This window comes from Erpetoichthys calabaricus, chromosome 2 (assembly GCF_900747795.2).
Source record: "Erpetoichthys calabaricus chromosome 2, fErpCal1.3, whole genome shotgun sequence".
Taxonomy (NCBI): domain Eukaryota; kingdom Metazoa; phylum Chordata; class Cladistia; order Polypteriformes; family Polypteridae; genus Erpetoichthys; species Erpetoichthys calabaricus.
Window position 1 is genome coordinate 154482745 of NC_041395.2, and position 20564 is coordinate 154503308.

Consider the following 20564-nt stretch of genomic DNA (forward strand, 5'->3'; position numbering starts at 1 on the left):
TATTCTGCTGAGTCAGTATAAATATAATACAATTTTGATGAGATTGCATATATGTTCTATCCTGTAGCATTGTGTGGTTTTAAGCTTTTCTACTTTATTAATGGATACAGCATATCATGCCCATACAAAGCAGTAGCCAAGATGTACTTATTGTGAAATAAGAACAAGAAAAGTAGAAAAGGCACCATTTTCAAATAGTGGCTCTGTTATTTACTGAAGTAATATTAGAATGTTACATCACATCTGATGGCCTTCCCATCTGTAAAGAACTGAACTTAGATAAAAATGATAAAATTGGGTTAGAATCACTTTTGCCTGACCCAGCAGAGGAGAGGCAGTGAATGAGAGTATAGTGTGAGAGGTGAGAGTTGAAGATGAAAGCAACCATTACTGTTTGCAGGACAGCAGATAGCTCTTAATATTTTATGCACTTAAAAACACCCAATAAATGAAATGTTAAAATATTATTTATCGTTTTGTGCCTATCTGATGGAAAAAAATGCTACACCTGCCATATCTGAAACTCAAGACAGAAACACTACAGCAATTTCATCAGGGTTTCCATTACCATGTGCAATACACTGGAAATCTTGCAAAGATAATGACTAAATTTGTTAAGGCAGTGTGGATTTACACCCCATCTAGGGCTGTTTTCTGATTTACATAAAAAGTTTCCCAGAAAGACATCTGCCTACTGCAAATTTAATTTGGTTTAAGCATATTGACGAATCTTAAATATTTGGCTTCTTGCAACAGGAGAAAGCAGGGAAGAGAGAACCTTTCGAAACTGGATGAATTCTTTAGGTGTGAATCCATTTGTCAACCATTTATACAGGTATTTTTGTGTTTTGTACACTTAACTACTTTCTTTAAAAAAATAGAGAATAAGTACTCCATTAAATATGCTGTTATTAACCTGGTGTTTTATTTTTGTTGATATTCACTTTATTATAAATACAATTTCATATTGCACCTGTTATCTTGCAAACTTGGAAACTGTAAGAGAAAACAAATTCCTTGATAGAGAAATGCCATACTGAGCATAGTGCCCTAGGAAATTATCTTAAATTAACATCATGTTATAAGCCAATGTGGCATATTGTATGTCTCTCATTGTCACCATCATTACCTCTTCCTCCTGCCAACGAAACTTCAACCAATACCTTTCTTCTGACGTTGTAATGAATCAGCATTAAATGCACTCCTGAAGCTATTTTAGCCAAGTCCCAGGATGACTCTTTTTTCTGTCACAGGGATACCAGGTTAGAACTGTTTCACTAGCAGTTTCTTGTGTCCTTGTACTTTTGAGCTCTCTGTAGTCCTTAAAGTGCTGGATATGGATGTCTTCTGTGTCCCTCCTTCTGAACATCAGTTTTAAAAGGGAATCATGGTCCCACCTTCACAAATCAGTTCCAAAGCATAGTTCACGGCACAAAATACACTTCTCTTTTTTTTCCTTCTCCTTCCTTCTCCATCTGCCTCCACTCCTCCTGGCAAGCTTCACCCTCTTTCACCCAACTCTGGTTCTCTTAATGGAGGCGGCTCCTTTTATGCAGCTCCTGGGAGTGCTCCAGGTGGCTCATCAACATTACCTGGAATCACTCCCAGGTGTGGTGGAAGTCGCAGTGTAGGGCTCTGCAGCTCCCCCTGGCAGACCCCACCGAACCCAACTTCCAGCGTGCTTTGCGAGAATCCATGGAGCCACAGCCGCCCAGTAGGGCTGCCCTCTAGCGTCCCGGGAAAGGTAGTACCTTGTGGATGCTCTCTGCCCTGGTCCTCCCATCCAGCTGGTGTCCCGGCCGGGTAATGGCTATGGGCGCCTGTCACACTCCCTACTCCAAGCCCATGTTATTCTCTCTCTTTCTCCTAGGGCTTCACTCGACTCTGACCCTATCCTATACCACACCTATGTTTAGTTTGAGTCCGGCAACATCCTTCCAGCTGAGGACACCTTCATAATATTAAATGCTGCATTCTGCTTTTCTGTAACTCTGTAAACTGGTGGAAGCACACTATGGCTGTTTTCATGAAATATTGCTGTATAATTAGACTTTGAATTGAATTAAGTAACACAAGCTGCTTTCTAGTGGCTTTGGAAGTGATACAGCAATGCTGCTGTACTATGATTTATGTGTACCTACTCAAGTATTAATTTTATTGTCATTCAGGTTTAAGTAAAATTATAGTTGGATCCTCGTTTGAATAATGTAATAAAAGGAGTTTCATATTAACTTAGAGACACAAAACACAATAAAGTACAACACTGGCGATTAAAGAATACTTCTTTTTTAAAGGAACTGTAACAAATATATTTTTTACTTGCTTTTTACAGACATATTTACTCATAGGCATTTGAGAGTTTCCAATCAAAATAGTATGTATGTTTTTGAGAGGTAATAGGAAACTGAAAATACACAAAGAAACAACTAACAACAAGCAAGCTCAGCAAAGACAGTAAATAGGATAGGATTCCAATCCAGGTCCCTGGAAGTGTCAGGCAGAAAGTCTACCCACCTTGAAGGAAAATGTATTATTATTATTATTATTATTATTATTGTAATGTTACTTTCTTGATTTAGCAACAATCTGAAACTTATTATTTATTCTATTATTTAGTGATCTAACAGACGCCTTAGTGATCTTTCAGTTATATGAACAAATCAGGATGCTTGTTGAATGGAATCGTGTTAACAAGCCACCTTACCCTTCTTTGGGAGGAAACATGAGAAAGGTATGAGAAGAACTAACTAATTAAACAAGCTGTTTAGAATCATAAGTTTAGTATTGCCAGATTATGTGATGTGATCGTATAGCAGAGACAGATGCTTCCATTAAAGATATGGGTAAGAGCAATTTTGTATTTGTTATTTTATAGCCCGAACATTTTAGGGTGGAGGGTTTTACTTTACTGCTTTTCTTGTTGGAGTAAAAGATTGCATGCTCATAATAATTTTTCCATTTCAGGAAATTGTTGAAATATAAAGTAGCACAGACAGATAGAATAAACCTCATTAGAACAGTGGACTAAGTGCTTTATAACCTCAGTCCTCATAAGCTACTTTGACTCCAACTAAGTTTTAAATAACCACACAGACAATTGAGAATGCATTGGATTAAGTAGGAAGTTTAACTATGTCTCTAAATTAGTTTTCTTATACTGTATACTTTCTTGGTCAATAATGTGCATCGTTTACAGGCCCGTTCAGATATGACATAACAAATGGATTATGCTCTCTGGCACTCAGTTGTAAATGGCCTCTAGAAATAACTTTTTTTAAAGGTAATATTTGATGTTTACAAGCTCAGTTAGAATGACTACTAAAGGAATAGGGAATTTAGTGTATCTTAAAAGATGTCTATTCTTCATACTAATGGACATTCTGATTACCTTGCCCAGCATGGACTGAGATTTTTGTTTCCCACAATCAAGAATGATAAAGCTTATGTGCTCTTATCAGCAGAAAAAGTGAAGTTATTTTACTGTTAGCCCCAATGACCTCTCTATTTCTGCTTGATATTTAAGACTGCATATTCATTTGACCAGACGAGCGGCAAGGGTTCATAAGTTTCACAGGTGAACTTAAAAATTGTTTCAATAAAAAGAATAAAGTTGACTTTATGTAGTGTCTATGGATTAGCTTTTGTTCTTAATATAAACTTAGGTGCGTCAAGGAGAAAACCTTTAGATATCATTGATTTAAATTTTTATACTTTAAAATAGGCAAGAAAAAATGATATATCAGAAGATTGTAAACATGTATCATTGGATGATATAAGCATTGCTATTTAGTTTTTTTTTTTTTACCATGTTAATGCTAAAAAATGTATTGTTTTTCCAGCTTGAAAACTGCAACTATGCAATTAATATTGGAAAAAATGAAGCAAAGTTTTCCTTGGTGGGTATTGATGGTAAAAATCTCAATGAAGGAAATTCAACATTTACTCTAGCTTTAGTATGGCAGCTCATGAGAAGGTAATTATTATTATGAAGAAAATATATTCTTTTGACATAGATTGTTACTTGAACAAAACTGTTATATACATAGATATAATTCCTGCTTTCCCTGTAATGTTGCATTGGTCTAGACTTAAATGGAAGAAAGAAACAAGAGTATTTGCCCAAATTCTAAGTGGAATACTTACGCAATAATAAAAACAGCAAATAAGGGTCTAAAAATAAGAAAAATGGTCTTATCGGCTTATTCTGCTGTCTGACATTATACGGTAACAAAATACCAGCATTGATTTGCATTTCTTCCACCTGCTTGGGCCATATGAATGTGGTTTATAGCTGTAATTTTAACGACTGATAACTTTGTGTGGTGGGAAATGAATGAGTGCAAATAACGATAAATCAGCACCCCGACATGACTGGGCAGACATCCCTAAACTAGGCCAATGTGGTAGTAACCACTGATGCATTTTCCCAGCAAACACTCCCACTGGAGAAGTGGTCATTTCAATGAGCGTCTCTGTGAGGAAGTGTTAAAATAAGCAGCTTTATCCAAAGGCCTCTGTGAAGGAAAGGGATGTATTATTCTACCAAACCAATAAGATAATGCATGTATCAAATAAAAAATATTAGGTATATATCGATTACTTAGATTTCAACCAATCTTAGAAGGGTAATACAGCTAGTGTTACCATAAGTTTTATGGAGAACAAAGGATAAAGACTATTTATAAGTCCTATTTTTCAAGCATTGTTTAGATTATCAAATATATAAACATTTTGTAACCAGATGAGGAACAGTAAATCACTCTTGAATTTTGCTTATACTATTACGAGCAATTACTATAAAACATCAGATCAAACCTTAGAATCACTCTGTACATATTAATACTTCTCTAAACTCAACAACAAAGTGCAAATGTAAATTAAAAGATGCCAGTGGTTGATATCTTCTTTTATTAAGAAAAAAAAAAGTATGATGTCAAGGAGAGTGATCACAGCTATTTGGCAATAAAATAATGCATCTATTTACATATACTTTTTCAAAAGTAGTTTGATTGTTCATGTTCATGTCATTAAATGTAAATGAACAGTAGATGGAATATACTATAAATTCAAGAAAACAGTTTAAATGGAATTGGAAAGATATGATAGATTCCCAAGGAATGTAGTGCTTTAGATTATATTAAATAAACTTTTTTAATCCCACGGAGAAAGCTAGATGCATACAGCTGCAGAAACAGAAAAAAACAAGGATAGAGACTCTTAGGACAGATAATACATCCAATCAATCAAACCATTAGTATATTAAATAAATAAAAATAAACTTAAGGAGTATGTTGTGAGGAAGCATTGAATTGCCTGATAGCAGTAGGCAGAAAAGAACCCCAGAGGTACTTCTTAGCACATCATGGTGAAATGAGCCTGTGGGTAAAGGTTCTTGAAGAAAGCGCCTCCTGGAAGAGATGGAGGGGATTTTCCATGATGGCATCCCATTTTGCCACCTTCCTCTTTTCCACAACAGCTTCCAGTGTGTTCAGGGTTTGCCATGTGATGGTAAACACTTCCCTGATAAATTTGTTCAGGCACGGTGCTTCGTTTGAGTTCAGGTTGCTTCCGCAGGAGATTGCTGCATAGAAAACCACACTGGCTGCTTTGGACTGGTAGAACATTTCCAGTAGCTTGCTGTGCACATCAAAAGACTATAGTCTAATTAGCAAGTACAATCGGCTCTGGCCCTTCTTGTACACCACCACTGTGTTGTCAGACCAGTCCAGTATGTTGTCTGTGTGAACCCCAAGGTATTTGTAGCTCTGAACCACTTCCACGTTCTTCCCCGAAAGGTGACTAAAGGAAGAGGAAACTTCTAGAAATGCTGGTAAACTAGTACATATGATGTATGAGGGATTGGTAACAATGTACAAAACTGCATATTGAAACATGGAATTGATTCATGTGCAAACAGGATTACATCAGGGTTCAGCTCTTAGCCTATTCCTCTTTGCCCTTGTGGTGAATGTGCTTCAGGAGAGTATCAGAAATGGTGAATTCTGAAAATTGTTTTATGCTAATAACCTGATGAGCATGATACAGCCATAAGAAAAATTGCAGAGAGCAGTAACTGAGTGGTAGGGGGCTTAAAAACAAGGAGGATAGTATAATTTGGGAATTTTTTTTAATCTTTCTGAAGAGTTCCCACACAATTTTTTTAATTATAAAAAGATTTTTTTATTATGTTTATGACATTTTTGCAACAATAACATATATGCCGTTTTGGATCTCGGTTGCTGCTATTTTAGGTCTTGTTTTCTGCCATTATTTTGTGGATGTATGCATGGTCTTGGCCAGATTATTTACAGGTTGCTATGACATTTTGAGTTATCCATCCATGTCTATAAAAGATTGTGGCATACTAAGGCTGATGTCCAAGTTTTTGGAGGCAGTAATCAAATTCCCATACAGTAGCTAATTATAAAATAACCTTTTGGATAGAAAGTAAATGCTGGAAAACATATAGATCTTTCCATAAGGTAAAAAGAGTCTAATCCAAACATTGCTTATTTATTTCAAAGTGGTGGAGATTAAATAAACAATAAATTGTACTATGGTCAATGAACTTGAGGGTTAAAAGCTCAATTCAGAATTGTTAGTAATCAAATGTCAACACTACAGTTGTGATCACTAAACAGTCTATGGTTAAAAACCTGAAATTTATTGTTAGTTTTCCTATAGAAAACTTTGTATTTTAGTTATTTTTCATATTTATTTACCAAAAGTCAGACAAGTTTTATAATTGAAAAAATACAACAAAGACAATATGGCAAATAAAAATAGAATTAGAGTAATGATACTAAGAAGTCTAGGAACGTGACTTTTTTCACTTTGTTAGGAGTATAAATTTGTTAGCTCGCATTTCATCACACTAGTTTGGTAAATACTTTCAAAGTACAGGAGAGGATGTACCTATCTATACATGAAGGTTTCTTAACTTCATATTATTTATTATTTTATACATTTCTGGTCACTAATGTTGTTTTTCAGGTTCTGTTTTTGACAAGCTGGTACCAGTACCTAAAAATTTAAAATACTGAGGGCAAACTGACCAGAAGCAATTCCAGAGCCTAACATGGGATTTTGTTGTGCCAAACAATTATATTCATAAAGATAAATTACCAAAATGTTTATGAAATGTAGTACAGAATTATTTCATAATGAGGTGCAGAATGTGGCTCTCCAAAAGAGAATCATCTCATATTGCCATATGCTGTTAAACTATAACTTTAAGAAAATATCAATTTGTTTCTCTTGGATATTAAATCAATCTAGTTACTTGCTTGAAATTCTTAAATGTTGGGAAGGACAGGGTTATATTACCTCAAATCGTTTGTCTGATAAAATTTAATATTAGTATGGTTGTTTAGATATGATATATGTTTGCTACTATTAATTTGAATAGAAGAGAATCTTATTAAAATGCAGAAAAATGTAAAACTAAGTTAAAATACTTTTATATTTCAGGTACACTTTGAATGTTCTTTCTGATCTTGGTGGAGGTGAAAAAGTAAATGATGAAATTATAATCAAATGGGTGAATGAAACCTTAAAGGCTGCAAGAAAAGATACCTGTATCTCAAACTTCAAGGTGAATTTGACTAATGAAATCTTGAAAGATATTAAAATTAGTGTAATATGTTAATGTACATTTTTTTCATTCATTGCTGTCTTGATCCTTACTTTTCCAGGATAAATCTATCAGCACCAGTTTGCCGGTACTAGATTTAATAGATGCTATTGCGCCAAAAGCCATTCGAAATGAAATGGTGAAGAGGGTGGACCTTACAGAAGAAGATAAATTTAACAATGCAAAGTGAGTCTTCTTAGGAGAATAACATGTAGCTTCTTTAGGAGCCTTATGCAAAAAACAGAAGATAAATAATATGCTTACAAAATTCCAACATATGCCTCTGTACCATATTCAAAGATAACAGGCAATAATTAATCACCTAAATTGTTTTTAGGTTTACACATGCAGGTTAAACGGATTGGCGACACTAAATTGGCCCTAGTGTGCGAGGTGTGTGTAGATGTGTTCACCCTCTGATGGACTGGTGCCCTCTCCAGGGTTTGTTCCTGCCTTGCACCCTTTGCTTGCTGGGATGGCTCCAACCCCCACAACCCTGCTCAGGATTAAGAGGGCTTAGAAAATTGCATAGTATGGTACTGTCACATATACAAAGTACACTGAAACTGAAACAACTGTCTCAACTAAAAAACCTTAGAACATATTTGACATTAACAGACAAACCAACAGTAAATTCCAGAAAAAGCCTGTATTTGAGATGTAAATGGAAAGTGTCCTATCCTAATATACTGTAGTATGACTTACTTCTAAGTCAACTGTAAACTGGATGCTTTCATCCAAATTACATTTAAACCCTGAGATCTTGTAAAAATGATCTACTAAAGTCACTGTATTTAATAGTTTGTTTTTTTTTTGTTGAAATGTGTGAACTTTCAATGCATTCATGTAAGACATACCTTTAAAACATTTGCAATTTATAGGGTATTTTATTTATTTCAGATCCAACTCAACATGGATGCCAAAAACTGAAAAAGTATAGCATTATCATTGATCAAAATGCCATCATAGGTTCATTCTCTCCTGTTCAGCATTTACAGCACTTGTTTCCTTTATATGTGTATCTCTAATGTGCTTCAAAATAGAAGAAACCTTAATATTCTAGCTGGGAAAATTATGCATTAGTAAATTTATCACTCATTAACTTAATTTTGATAAGTATCTGATGTTAGGTTAGGAATATTGAATTGAATTGACTTTGTTGGATATAGTGTTTAATACTAAATTTACTTAACATTGTATTAAAGTAATAAAATTGGTCTCTTCACAATGCAAAGGTAATTTCAAGGTGGCAGCCCAACATTGTGTTAAACAAGGCTTTAAAATAAAAATTGTCATCCTTAAATCAGGTGAAAAGCAAATCTTTATTATTTTTATTGCAATGTTTGCTTTACGCAGTGGGTAGCGCTGATGCCTCGCAGTTAGGAGACCCGGGTTCACTTCCCGGGTCCACCCTGCGTGGAGTCTGCATGTTCCATGTCTGCGTGGGTTTCCTCCGGGTACTCCGGTTTCCTCCCACAGTCCAAAGACATGCAGGTTAGGTGCATTGCCGATCCTAAATTGTCCCTAGTGTGTGCTTGGTGTGTGTGTGTGTGTGTGCGTGCCCTGCGGTGGGCTGGTGCCCTGCCCAGGGTTTGTTTCCCGCCTTGCGCCCTGTGTTGGCTGGGATTGGCTGCAGCAGACCCTCGTGACCCTGTAGTTAGGATATAGCGGGTTGGATAATGGATGGATGGATGAATGTTTGCTTTAAATTAAGTAAAGTTAGAAAAGGAATGAATGGACAAAAAAATCTGCTTAATAATGTTGTATACTGATATATTCATTAGAAATGCTAACCCCAGACTGTTTTTCAATACTAACCTGCTTTGATTAAATACTTCAGCTGATGTGATTTTTTTTTCTTAAAGCATGGATTATATAGGCAGGTGCCTAAAGCACTGGACCTTATGGCAAAATGTTGTGAGTCCAGCTCTCATTTTCAATCCTATAAGATCATGAACAAGACATTTAATTTGCCAGTGTTCCAATTATTAAAATCCGCAAGAGAACAATTGTCATGAATATCAAGATTGTAAGCCACTTTGGATAAAGACATCAGCCACTTGCAAACTAATAATTCCAATTTTGCACATTTGTTACGTTTTGAATAAATTTACATTAGGGATTAACTAGTTTCTTACTGTTTATGTTTTAAGTGCATTATCAGAAATACTTTAAATCACAGAAAAGAATTACTAGTATAACAGAAATTTTTTATATTTGGAAATTTTCTGGGGTGGTGTTGTGTGATTAGCACTACTGTATAACAACTCCACGAGACCCAAGTTTAATATCTTTCCTGCTCATTTCCTGTATAATTCTTCTTATGTACGAAGGGCATACAAATTAGGTTAACTGGTGACTCCAAGTTGGTCAGGCATGAGTGACAGAGTGTGAATGTGTGTTAATAGCTTTAATAGCAAAATACTGTATTACTGTATTGCTGTACTCCTCGAACCGCCTCCTTACCGTGGTGGAGGGGTTTGCGTGTCCCAATGATCCTAGGAGCTCTGTTGTCCGGGGCTTTATGCCCCTGGTAGGGCCACCCAAGGCAAACTGGTCCTAGGTGAGGGATGAGACAAAGTGCGGTTTAACAGACCTCCTATGACGAATAAAAAATTTGGACGCCGTTTTCCCTCGCCCGGACGTGGGTCACCGGGGCCCCCCTCTGGAGCCAGGCCTGGAGGTGGGGCTCGATGGCGAGCGCCTGGTGGCCGGGCTTGCACCCATGGGGCTCGGCCGGGCACAGCCCAAAGAGGCAACGTGGGTCCCCCTTTCCATGGGCTCACCACCTATGGGAGGGGCCAAGGAGGTCGGGTGCAGTGTGAGTTGGGTGGCGGCCGAAGGCGGGGACCTTGGCGGTCCGATCCTCGGCTACAGAAGCTGGCTCTTGGGACGTGGAATGTCACCTCTCTGAAGGGGAAGGAGGCTGAGCTTGTGCGTGAGGTTGAGAGGTTCCAGCTAGATATAGTCGGGCTCACCTCGACGCACAGCTTGGACTCTGGAACCAATCTCCTTGAGAGGGGCTGGACTCTCTACCACTCTGGAGTTGCCCCCGGTGAGAGGCGCCGAGCGGGTGTGGGCATACTTATTGCCCCCCGACTTGGAGCCTGTACATTGGGGTTTACCCCGGTAGACGAAAGGGTAGCCTCCCTCCGCCTTCGGGTGGGGGGGACGGATCCTAACTGTTGTTTGTGCGTATGCACCGAACAGCAGTTTGGAGTACCCACCCTTTTTGGAGTCCCTGGAGGCGGTGCTAGAGGGCATACCTTCTGGGGACTCCTTCGTACTGCTGGGAGACTTCAATGCTCATGTGGGCAATGGCAGTGAGACCTGGAAGGGCGTGATTGGGAGGAATGGCCCCCCCGATCTCAACCCGAGTGGTGTTTTGTTATTGGACTTCTGTGCTCGTCACAGATTGTCCATAACAAACACCATGTTCAAGCATAGGGGTGTTCATATGTGCACTTGGCACCAGGACACCCTAGGCCTGAGTTCGATGGTCGACTTTGTGGTCGTGTCGTCGGACTTGCGGCCACATGTCTTGGACACTCGGGTGAAGAGAGGGGCGGAGCTATCAACTGATCACCACCTGGTGGTGAGTTGGCTTCGATGGTAGGGGAGGATGCCGGTCAGGCCTGGTAGGCCCAAATGTGTTGTGAGGGTCTGCTGGGAACGTCTGGCAGAGCCCCCTGTCAGAAGTAGCTTCAACTCCCACCTCCGGCAGAACTTCGACCACGTCTCGAGGGAGGTGGGGGACATTAAGTCCGAATGGGCCATGTTCCGTGCCTCTATTGTTGAGGCAGCTGACCGGAGCTGTGGCCATAAGGTGGTCGGTGCCTGTCGTGGCGGCAATCCCTGAACCCGTTGGTGGACACCGGCGGTGAGGGATACTGTCAAGCTGAAGAAGGAGTCCTACCGGTCCCTTTTGTCCTGTGGGACTCTGGAGGCAGCTAATAGGTACTAGCAGGCCAAGCGGAATGCAGCTTCGGTGGTTGCTGAGGCAAAAACTCGGGCGTAGGAGGAGTTTGGGGAGGCCATGGAGAACGACTTTCGGACGGCTTCGAGGAGATTCTGGTCCACCGTCCGGCGTCTCAGGAGGGGGAAGCAGTGCAGTGTCAACACTGTATATGGTGGGGATGGTGCGCTGCTGACCTCGACTCGGGACGTTGTGGGTCGGTGGGGGGAGTACTTCGAAGACCTCCTCAATCCCAATAACATGCCTTTCAATGAGGAAGCAGAGCCTGGGGACTCGGAGGTGGGCTCCCCCATCTCTGGGACTGAGGTCACCGAAGTGGTCAAAAAACTCCTTGGTGGCAGGGCCCCAGTGGTGGATGAGATACGCCCGGAGTTCCTCAAGGCTCTGGATGTTGTAGGGCTGTCTTGATTGACACGTCTCTACAACATTGCATGGACATCAGGGACAGTGCCTCTGGATTGGCAGACCGGGGTGGTGGTCCCCCTCTTTAAGAAGGAGGACCGGAGGGTGTGTTCCAACTACAGAGGGATCACACTCCTCAGCCTCCCTGGAAAAGTCTATTCGGGGGTTCTGGAGAGGAGGGTCCGTCGGATAGTTGAACCTCGGATTCAGGAGGAACAGTGTGGTTTTCGTCCTGGTCGCGGAACAGTGGACCAGCTCTACACCCTTAGCAGAGTCCTGGAGGGTGCATGGGAGTTCGCCCAACCAGTCTACATGTGTTTTGTGGACTTGGAAAAGGCGTTCGACCGTGTTCCTCGGGGAATCCTGTGGGGGGTGCTCCGGGAGTATGGAGTACCGGACCCCCTGATAAGGGCTGTTCGGTCCCTGTACAACCGGTGTCAGAGCTTGGTCCGCATTGCCGGCAGTAAGTTGAACCCGTTTCCAGTGAGAGTTGGATTCCGCCAGGGCTGCCCTTTGTCACCGATTCTGTTCATAACTTTTATGTTGAGGTTATGGTGTTATGTTATGGTGTTGAGGGGGTTCGGTTTGGTGGACTCAGGATTGGGTCACTGCTTTTTGCAGATGATGTTGTCCTGTTTACTTCATCAGGCCGTGATCTTCAGCTCTCTCTGGATCGGTTCGCAGCTGAGTGTGAAGCGGCTGGGATGGGAATCAGCACCTCCAAATCCGAGACCATGGTCCTCAGCCGGAGAAGTGTGGAGTGCCCTCTCAGGGTTGGTAGCGAGATCCTGCCTCAAGTGGAGGAGTTCAAGTATCTCGGGGTCTTGTTCACAAGTGAGGGAAGAATGGAGCGTGAGATCGACAGGCGGATCGGTGCAGCATCCGCAGTGATGCGGGCTCTGCATCGGTCTGTCGTGGTGAAAAAGGAGCTGAGCCACAAGGCGAAGCTCTCAATTTACCGGTCGATCTATGTTCCTACCCTCACCTATGGTCATGAGCTATGGGTAGTGACCGAAAGAACGAGATCGCGAATACAAGCGGCTGAAATGAGTTTCCTCCGCAGGGTGACTGGGCTTTCCCTTAAAGATAGGGTGAGAAGCTCAGTCATCCGGGAGGTGCTCAGAGTAGAGCCGCTGCTCCTCCGCATCGAGAGGAGTCAGATGAGGTGGCTCGGGCATCTGATCAGGATGCCTCCTGGACGCCTCCCTGGTGAGGTGTTCCGGGCACGTCCAACTGGGAGGAGGCCCCGGGGAAGACCCAGGACACGCTGGAGGGACTATGTCTCCCGGCTGGCCTGGGAACGCCTCGGGATTCTCCCGGAAGAGCTAGAAGAAGTGGCCAGGGAGAGGGAAGTCTGGGCATCTCTGCTCAAGCTGCTGCCCCCTCGACCCGACCTCGGATAAGCGGAAGAGAATGGATGGATGGATGTATTACTGATAGCAGAAGCCCATGTTAAAGAAGTAGGTGTGTGCATTCTTAGAAAGATACAGAGATGTGCCTATCTTGGCCTTCAAGATACAGAGATGTGCCTATCCTTCTATGAATATGAAGAAAAACAACAGGAAAGCTAATATCCAAAGGGAACAACTCCAAGATATTGTTAAAAGGGCAGGCTCAGTTATGGGATACACTCTGGACCCACCTGGAGGTAGTAGCAGATAAAATAATTAAAGCAGAAGTGAATGTCATTATGAACAACGCTGCACATCCTCTCTCTGACACTATGACACTGAATTCTTTTAGCCAACAAATTATTCAACTGAAGTGACTTAGGACACGCTACTAGGGCTACTTTATACCAATAGGAATACGCCTGCATAAAGCTTTACTGTATTTGTAACTGCCAAGTGAGAAGTTTTTTTTTCTTTTTACTTTTCTTCCCCTTTTTCATTCTGGTGTGTGTTTAGACAATGGTGTGCATGTATATGTATCTATCTCTCTATCTACCTATTTATTTTTTTAAAGAGCTTTTGTAAAAGGACAAATGTTCTCCTGGGGACAAATAAAGTTCGACTGTACCTATCTATCTCAACTTAGAGCAGTAAAACAAGGAAATTAGAAATAACTATATATTGATAAAAATCAATAATTACAGGTACTTTACTTTTTACTTTATGTTCTAAGAAAAGGGGGAAGAATGAAAGGTGCTGCTGAACACAAGAAACTGATTTTTTAAAAACTAATTTAACCAAATGTTTCAACGTGCAATTTTTTTCTTTTATTTTTCTTAGGTATGCAATTTCTGTATCACGTAAGATTGGGGCCCGTGTATATGCTCTTCCAGATGACTTAGTGGAAGTGAATCCAAAGATGGTTATGACTGTCTTTGCCTGTTTAATGGGAAAAGGAATGAAAAATATGAATGGCTGATAAATCAGTGGCAACAATAAGAAGCTCAACAGAGGAAAATGAGCTTGCAGATTCACTAATCTCATTCCAGTAGTGACTATAATTTATAAATCAAATTTAGCAGTGCTTCAAATCTTGTGGTTGCCCTGCAATTTAATTTTATTAAAACTGCCTGCTTTGTCTTTCTCAATATTTGTGTTTATTTTTCTGAATTATTTTTATGCTTAAATCTTATTTTCATAAGTGTTTTAAAAAGTTGCACATTGTTAATAAAAATGCATAATATTATATATGGTTTGTTGTATTTAAGTTTTATTTTTTAATTTGTATAAAAAGACCTTGATGTACAAAAACAACTGTTTATATCAGTATCTTCAACTTAATTGTTTTCCTAGCTAAGAGTAAATTCAAATAACAAGTGTTATGAAATACAGAGATTCCAAATAAACATTGTAAATCTGTCTCATACCTCTTAGGCCCCCAATAACGTCTCCAGTTTAGTTTGGAATTCTCCAAATTTTCACTCAAGTGTTTTCTAGGGGGCTGATTTCCTCTCATAACTCAATCACATGCTCATAGGTTTATTTGTCATCATCAGTGATTGTGACTGCCTTTAGGAAATATACTTGACAATGTGGTTTTAGAAAATGGGAGGGGAGTTAATATAGTTACCTATTATGACAGCAATGTATTAATTTTAAAGCAATTATTGCAATAAGGCATATTAAGATTCTAACAAAAGACACTTAACATTCATTCATTTTCGGTATCCTCCAGTTCCAATTATTATGATCCTTCTATTTTTGGAAACAGTAAGGCATTTTGGAACAATGGCTAACTTGGCTACAGGTAAGTCTCAATAATAAAACGGATTATAAACTGAGCATTGAGATCAATTGCCTATTTAGCTGGGAAATTGCTCATCCTTGTTTGGTTTTGGTTTTACCCTTACAGATTACTACAAAAATCTTTTGGTCATGCTAAGAACACAGAAACAAAGGTTATGTGAGTGATGAGGGCCTACATTCTTAAATTTTCAGGACAGCACACACAGTATGTAGCAGGTAGTAGCCATTTGATTGAGCTTATGTAACTCCTTATTATAAACCCACTAAAATTGAATTTTGGTTATGTTTGGCAGCAGAAAATTCAGATATTTCAAATTTTCATTTCAGTAATAAATTCCAACAAACAATGCAAGTATTTTCTGCTCAAAAAAAAATTCTATTATACTGAGAAGATGAAAATATTTAGATGCTACTTTTAAATTAAATTATAAACGAAACAATTTGTATCAGACCCCATATTTTTAAAATACAGTCTCATCATTTACTTAAGGATGACCCAATCATATATTGTTTCTTAAACTACTGTTGACTTAAATTATTGTCATTTTGACCCACTGAGAGCGACTTTGCTGTGATTCAAAGAATGATACCTCGTGTATATGATCCTGCAATGAAGACAGCCAAAAGGCTGGCAAAACTTTTAGGTATCAGTATTTAAATGTGTATAGGAAATAAATGCATGGACCTTAATATATCAAACCACGATTACTCAAAAAACTATAACAAGTCAGCAGTAACATTGTTTTGATGACTCAAAAGGTAGCTGTCATGATTTTTGGGTTTTCTACTGTGTTGAAAATATTCCAAGCATTACTAGCTACCATTCTGTGTGTTTCTGCATTGCCTTGGCCATGTTGTTTACGGTTGCTTGCCCGTCGCTAGACATGTAATCCAGGGGTCATGTGATGTATTATGTCATTTCTCCCTGCCTATATAACAACAACAACATTTATTTATATAGCAGGTTTTTATACAAATGATGTAGCTCAAAGTGCTTTACAGGATGAAGAAAGGTAAAAAAGAAAAATATAAAAATTAGGCAATACTAATTAAAATAGAATAAAAGTAAGATCCGATGGCCAGGGAGGACAGAATAAACTCCAGACGACTTGAGAAAAAAAAAACTAAATCTGCAGGGGTTCCAGGCCACAAGACCACCCAGCCCCAGCTAGCTAAGATGACAACATGCTACTTCCTGTGTCTGCGTTTGAGGGTAAATTCTCAAATTGCTGTCAATAGTTTCTAAATTGTTCTCGGTAGTCAGGAATTGTCACTTTTTTCTTCTGCTTTGATTTTTGGTTTACATATTGGGCAAAGACATTTTGATATTATTTTGAATTTCTTACGATTCATGAGTTGTTCTCTCATCTGTTGGTATTGCTTACCATTCAGCCTGACAAATTCCATCTTACAATGGCAAAACAGGAGCAGCTTCCCAATGCACAAATGAGCAATATCAAATCATAAATTTTTTGAAATATATTTTACTAGCCAACCCGCGGCGTAACATACGCCGCATAATTATGTATTGATGGGTGAACACTTGCTGAACAACACAGTTGTCCAAATGGGGTGGGTTTGTGGATACCAGTGTGAGTGAATGAAAAGATGGACCTCTGGAGAGAGCAACATACAATTGTCTGTGACTGAAAGCGGGATCGTCTGTGACGATGGAGGCCACGCTGGTGAAAGTTACTTCCCAGCCCCCCCCCCCCCTCTCAGCAGCACGCGAGCCTCCCCAGCCCACCCCTCTCCCTCTCTCAGCAGCACGCGAGCCCCCTCCCCCTCTCTCAGCAGCACGCGAGCCTCCCCAGCCCCCCCCTCTCAGCAGCACGCGAGCCTCCCCAGCCCCCCCCCTCTCAGCAGCACACGAGCCTTCCCAGCCCCCCCTCTGTCTCTCTCTGGCGTTGCCTCTCTGTGTGTGTGTGTGTGCGCGCCCCTCTGTCTCTCTGGCGCTGACTGTGTGTGCGCAGCTCTCTCTATCGCGCTGCCTGTGTGTGCCTCTGTCTCTCTCTGGTGCTGCCTCTGTGTGAACCAAGGTTCCACTGAGGTTGACTAATGAAAAGTCAACGTGGCTCAGAGCTGCAACTGTACTGTGGCACAGACAAACAGAAATGATGGCATGTTTCCCTTGGCTTCGCGTCCGAGTTGGTGGGCGTGGCTCTTTGATTCTTTCGTCGTATCCAGTGGTCTAAGAGTTGGTGGGCGTGGCTCCTTCCTGCGTGCGCCATTGGCGTCTTACTTGTCGGCGGTTTAGTGAATCCAAGCCCCTTCCGGCGTGCTTTCCATGGTCGGCTACTTGTCATCTGGCTTAGTGAATTATATATATAGATTCTTTTTATAATATATTTGTGTATATATTGGTGTGGCAGAAGTGCTGCAATGGCACCCGGAAGCACTCCAGATGTACCTATTACCTGGTCCGTCAACATTTCCTGGTGTGGCGGAAGTGCTGCGGTCCAAGGCTTCATAGTTTTTCGGGCGCCCCCTGGCAGTGGCCGCGGGTCCAAACAGGGTTGAGCATCTAAGTTCTGATCCCATAGCTCCAATGCAGACCAGGTCGGCTGCCCTCTTGTGGTCCAGGAGAGGTATTGTCCCTCTCCCGTTTCTTCTAGGCATCCTGGCTGGGCAGAATCCCCAGCCATCCACCACAATATATATATATATATATATATATATATATATATATATATATATATATATATATATATATAAATATATATATATATATATATTTATATATATATATATATATATATATATATATATATATATATATATATATATATATATATATATATACATATATATATAGCTCCAGTAAGGCCTTTATCAATATACAGTTTATACTACTGCTCTAACTACCTTTATTACTGTCAACCTTTATTATTGCATTTTTTTGGATCTTTAGATCAAGTTAATATGAAAGTCTACTCTGATTTCAGCTTTAGAGACAAAGAAAAACCTTGCAAGCTATTTAGTAGAGCACCATTTCTCCTTGTTAAGTTCAATACTACAGCTTGCTTCTCCATGTAACGTTAAAACTACTGGTTCAGAAGTACATTATCTATGTGTAAAGCCATGCATGTAATCAGTAAAATAATAACAAAACAAATAATTCAAAATTCATCACTCATATAATAAATAAAACAATGCCGTACAGTATTTACACTTGGTGTTCTCAATGTACTCTTTGAATTACATTTCATTTGCAGCATATATTTTTTCTTTTAGAGATAAAGAATAAAACCAATATAATTTTATCACATCACAATAAACCACCATGCGAAGTGATCTTAAACCAGATCCATACATATGTTTCTAAACTCAAAATTTGTTTTTCTTCTTCCATTGTAATGTATGATTGCTTGTGGGTTTTGGTTCATTGTCTCTCTCCTACATATACTGCAGGCGTGGAGTAATCTTGATTTTTACAACTCTTTGTAGTGTAATGTGTGTGTGAGCATGGGTAATTCTATTTTGTGGCAGGTAGGTCAACTGTAGCAGAGTAAATATGCTCAGAAAAATTGAAGATGTCACACTAAGTCCCTTAAACACACATTGGTGTCTAGTCATTCTTTTTTATATTACATCAATTTCATCTGCCAGGGAACAGCAATACAAATGCAAATATTACATACATTGTAAACCTCATAAACATCCAGAAGCACAGGAAAATAATTTAGCTATAAAATGTCTCAAATGAATCTATACATATTAATAAAAGGCAAAGCCCTCACTGACTCACTGACTGACTGACTGACTGACTGATTGACTGACTGACTGACTGACTCACTCATCACTAATTCTCGAACTTCCCGTGTAGGTGGAAGGCTGAAATTTGGCAGGCTCATTCCTTACAGCTTACTTACAAAAGTTAGGCAGGTTTCATTTCGAAATTCTACACGTAATGGTCATAACTGGAACATATTTTTTGTCCATACACTGTAATGGGGGAGGCGGAGTCACGTATCGCGTCATCACGCCTCCTACGTAATCACGTGAACTAAAAACAAGGAAGAGATTTACAGCACGAGTCAAACGCGGGAAGGAAGGTAAATGACGTTAATTTTTGACTGTCTTTTAATACTGTGTAAGCATACATATTAACACATGTGCAATTAAACGTGTGCATTTACGGGGTGATTTCTCAGGCTTAAAAGCTCACCTTTTATCAAACGCGGGAACAAAGGTAACTGACGTTGTTCACTGTCTTTTAATACTGTGTAACCATACATATTAACACATGTGCAATTAAACGTGTGCATTTACGGGGTGATTTCTCAGGCTTAAAAGCTCGCCTTTTACTAAAAAGGTAAATGCAAAACTATTTTCAATCAGTTTATTGAAACGCTCCCGTTAAGGATTGCAATAACATATTCGCGAGATAAAAAAACGAAGTAGGGGGAAATGGAGGAAGAGCCGCAAACAGCGAAGAGCAAAAAATTAATTAAACAATTGAGAAGGGAGCGAGTGAAGCATACAAGCATGTTCATAAGGGAAACAAAGCACGGTGTAAAACGTAAGTTTAAATTAAGTTTATAGAAACGCTCCCGCTGCGGATTGCAATAACATATTCGCGAGATAAAAGTTTAATGAGAAGACACGAGGTATAAACGAACCACACGCCGTGGCGCAACGTTAGGGGCAACAGTTTCAACCATTCTATGATCTGCTTCTCGCAACTGAAAGATGGCACATGGCGGATGTTAGCCGACTTGCTGACCGCAACGTTAGGGGCTTCAACTCTGGCGCTGACGCCACATCTCAGTGCCAACACTTTGCAGACTCTACTTAAAAGACACGCCCTCCTCACTGGACAGTTAAAAAGACCAATCAAACTAACGATGACATCAAGTATTACCCAATCAAAAGTAGGAAAGGAGGCATCTTCATAAAATGCGTGTGGGATGATTTGCATGAGACGCTGCTTTAAAAAAAAATGATAAAAAAAATACGGGATAAATCCCGTCCAGTATTGATTCAAAACGGGACGCGCAATTTCATTCTCAAACGCGGCACGATTCCGTATTTTAAAGGACGGGTGGCAACCCTACAGTGCCAGGTAACCACCCATACAATCACATTGTGATTCAGACTAGGAATGCAATGAATGTAATTACCCCGATCTACATACAAGGCGAAAGTCTTGCAACATTCAAAGATGATGGTTTGGGATAAGTACACCATACAACATAAAAGAGCTTATGAAGCCTTGAACCGAAAAAAGCAAGATCTCAGAGATCGTAAAAAAAAAAAAAGGAGGTAATGTCGTTTTACTCGCTGTAGATTTTAGTCAAACATTACCAGTTATTCCACGAGGGAGACCAGCAGATGAACTCAATGCGTGTTTAAA

At 39.9% G+C, this 20564-nt stretch overlaps 1 protein-coding gene across 4 annotated transcripts in view; it reads left to right on the plus strand.

The window, feature by feature from the left end:
• Nucleotides 1–14694, plus strand: part of LOC114646468 (plastin-1-like) — an 85918-nt gene extending 71224 nt beyond the window's left edge. For 3 of the 4 annotated variants that reach the window (XM_028794677.2, XM_051922911.1, XM_051922910.1), the window contains exons 11-16: nucleotides 757–835; nucleotides 2617–2731; nucleotides 3840–3973; nucleotides 7471–7594; nucleotides 7695–7819; nucleotides 14243–14694. In XM_028794677.2, coding sequence (XP_028650510.1) covers nucleotides 757–835; nucleotides 2617–2731; nucleotides 3840–3973; nucleotides 7471–7594; nucleotides 7695–7819; nucleotides 14243–14381 — 716 coding nt within the window. In that variant the 3' untranslated portion in view covers nucleotides 14382–14694. The remainder of the gene's footprint in view (nucleotides 1–756; nucleotides 836–2616; nucleotides 2732–3839; nucleotides 3974–7470; nucleotides 7595–7694; nucleotides 7820–14242) is intronic. The other variant, XM_028794678.2, reaches the window with a different exon arrangement.
• The last annotated feature ends 5870 nt before the right edge of the window (nucleotides 14695–20564 follow it).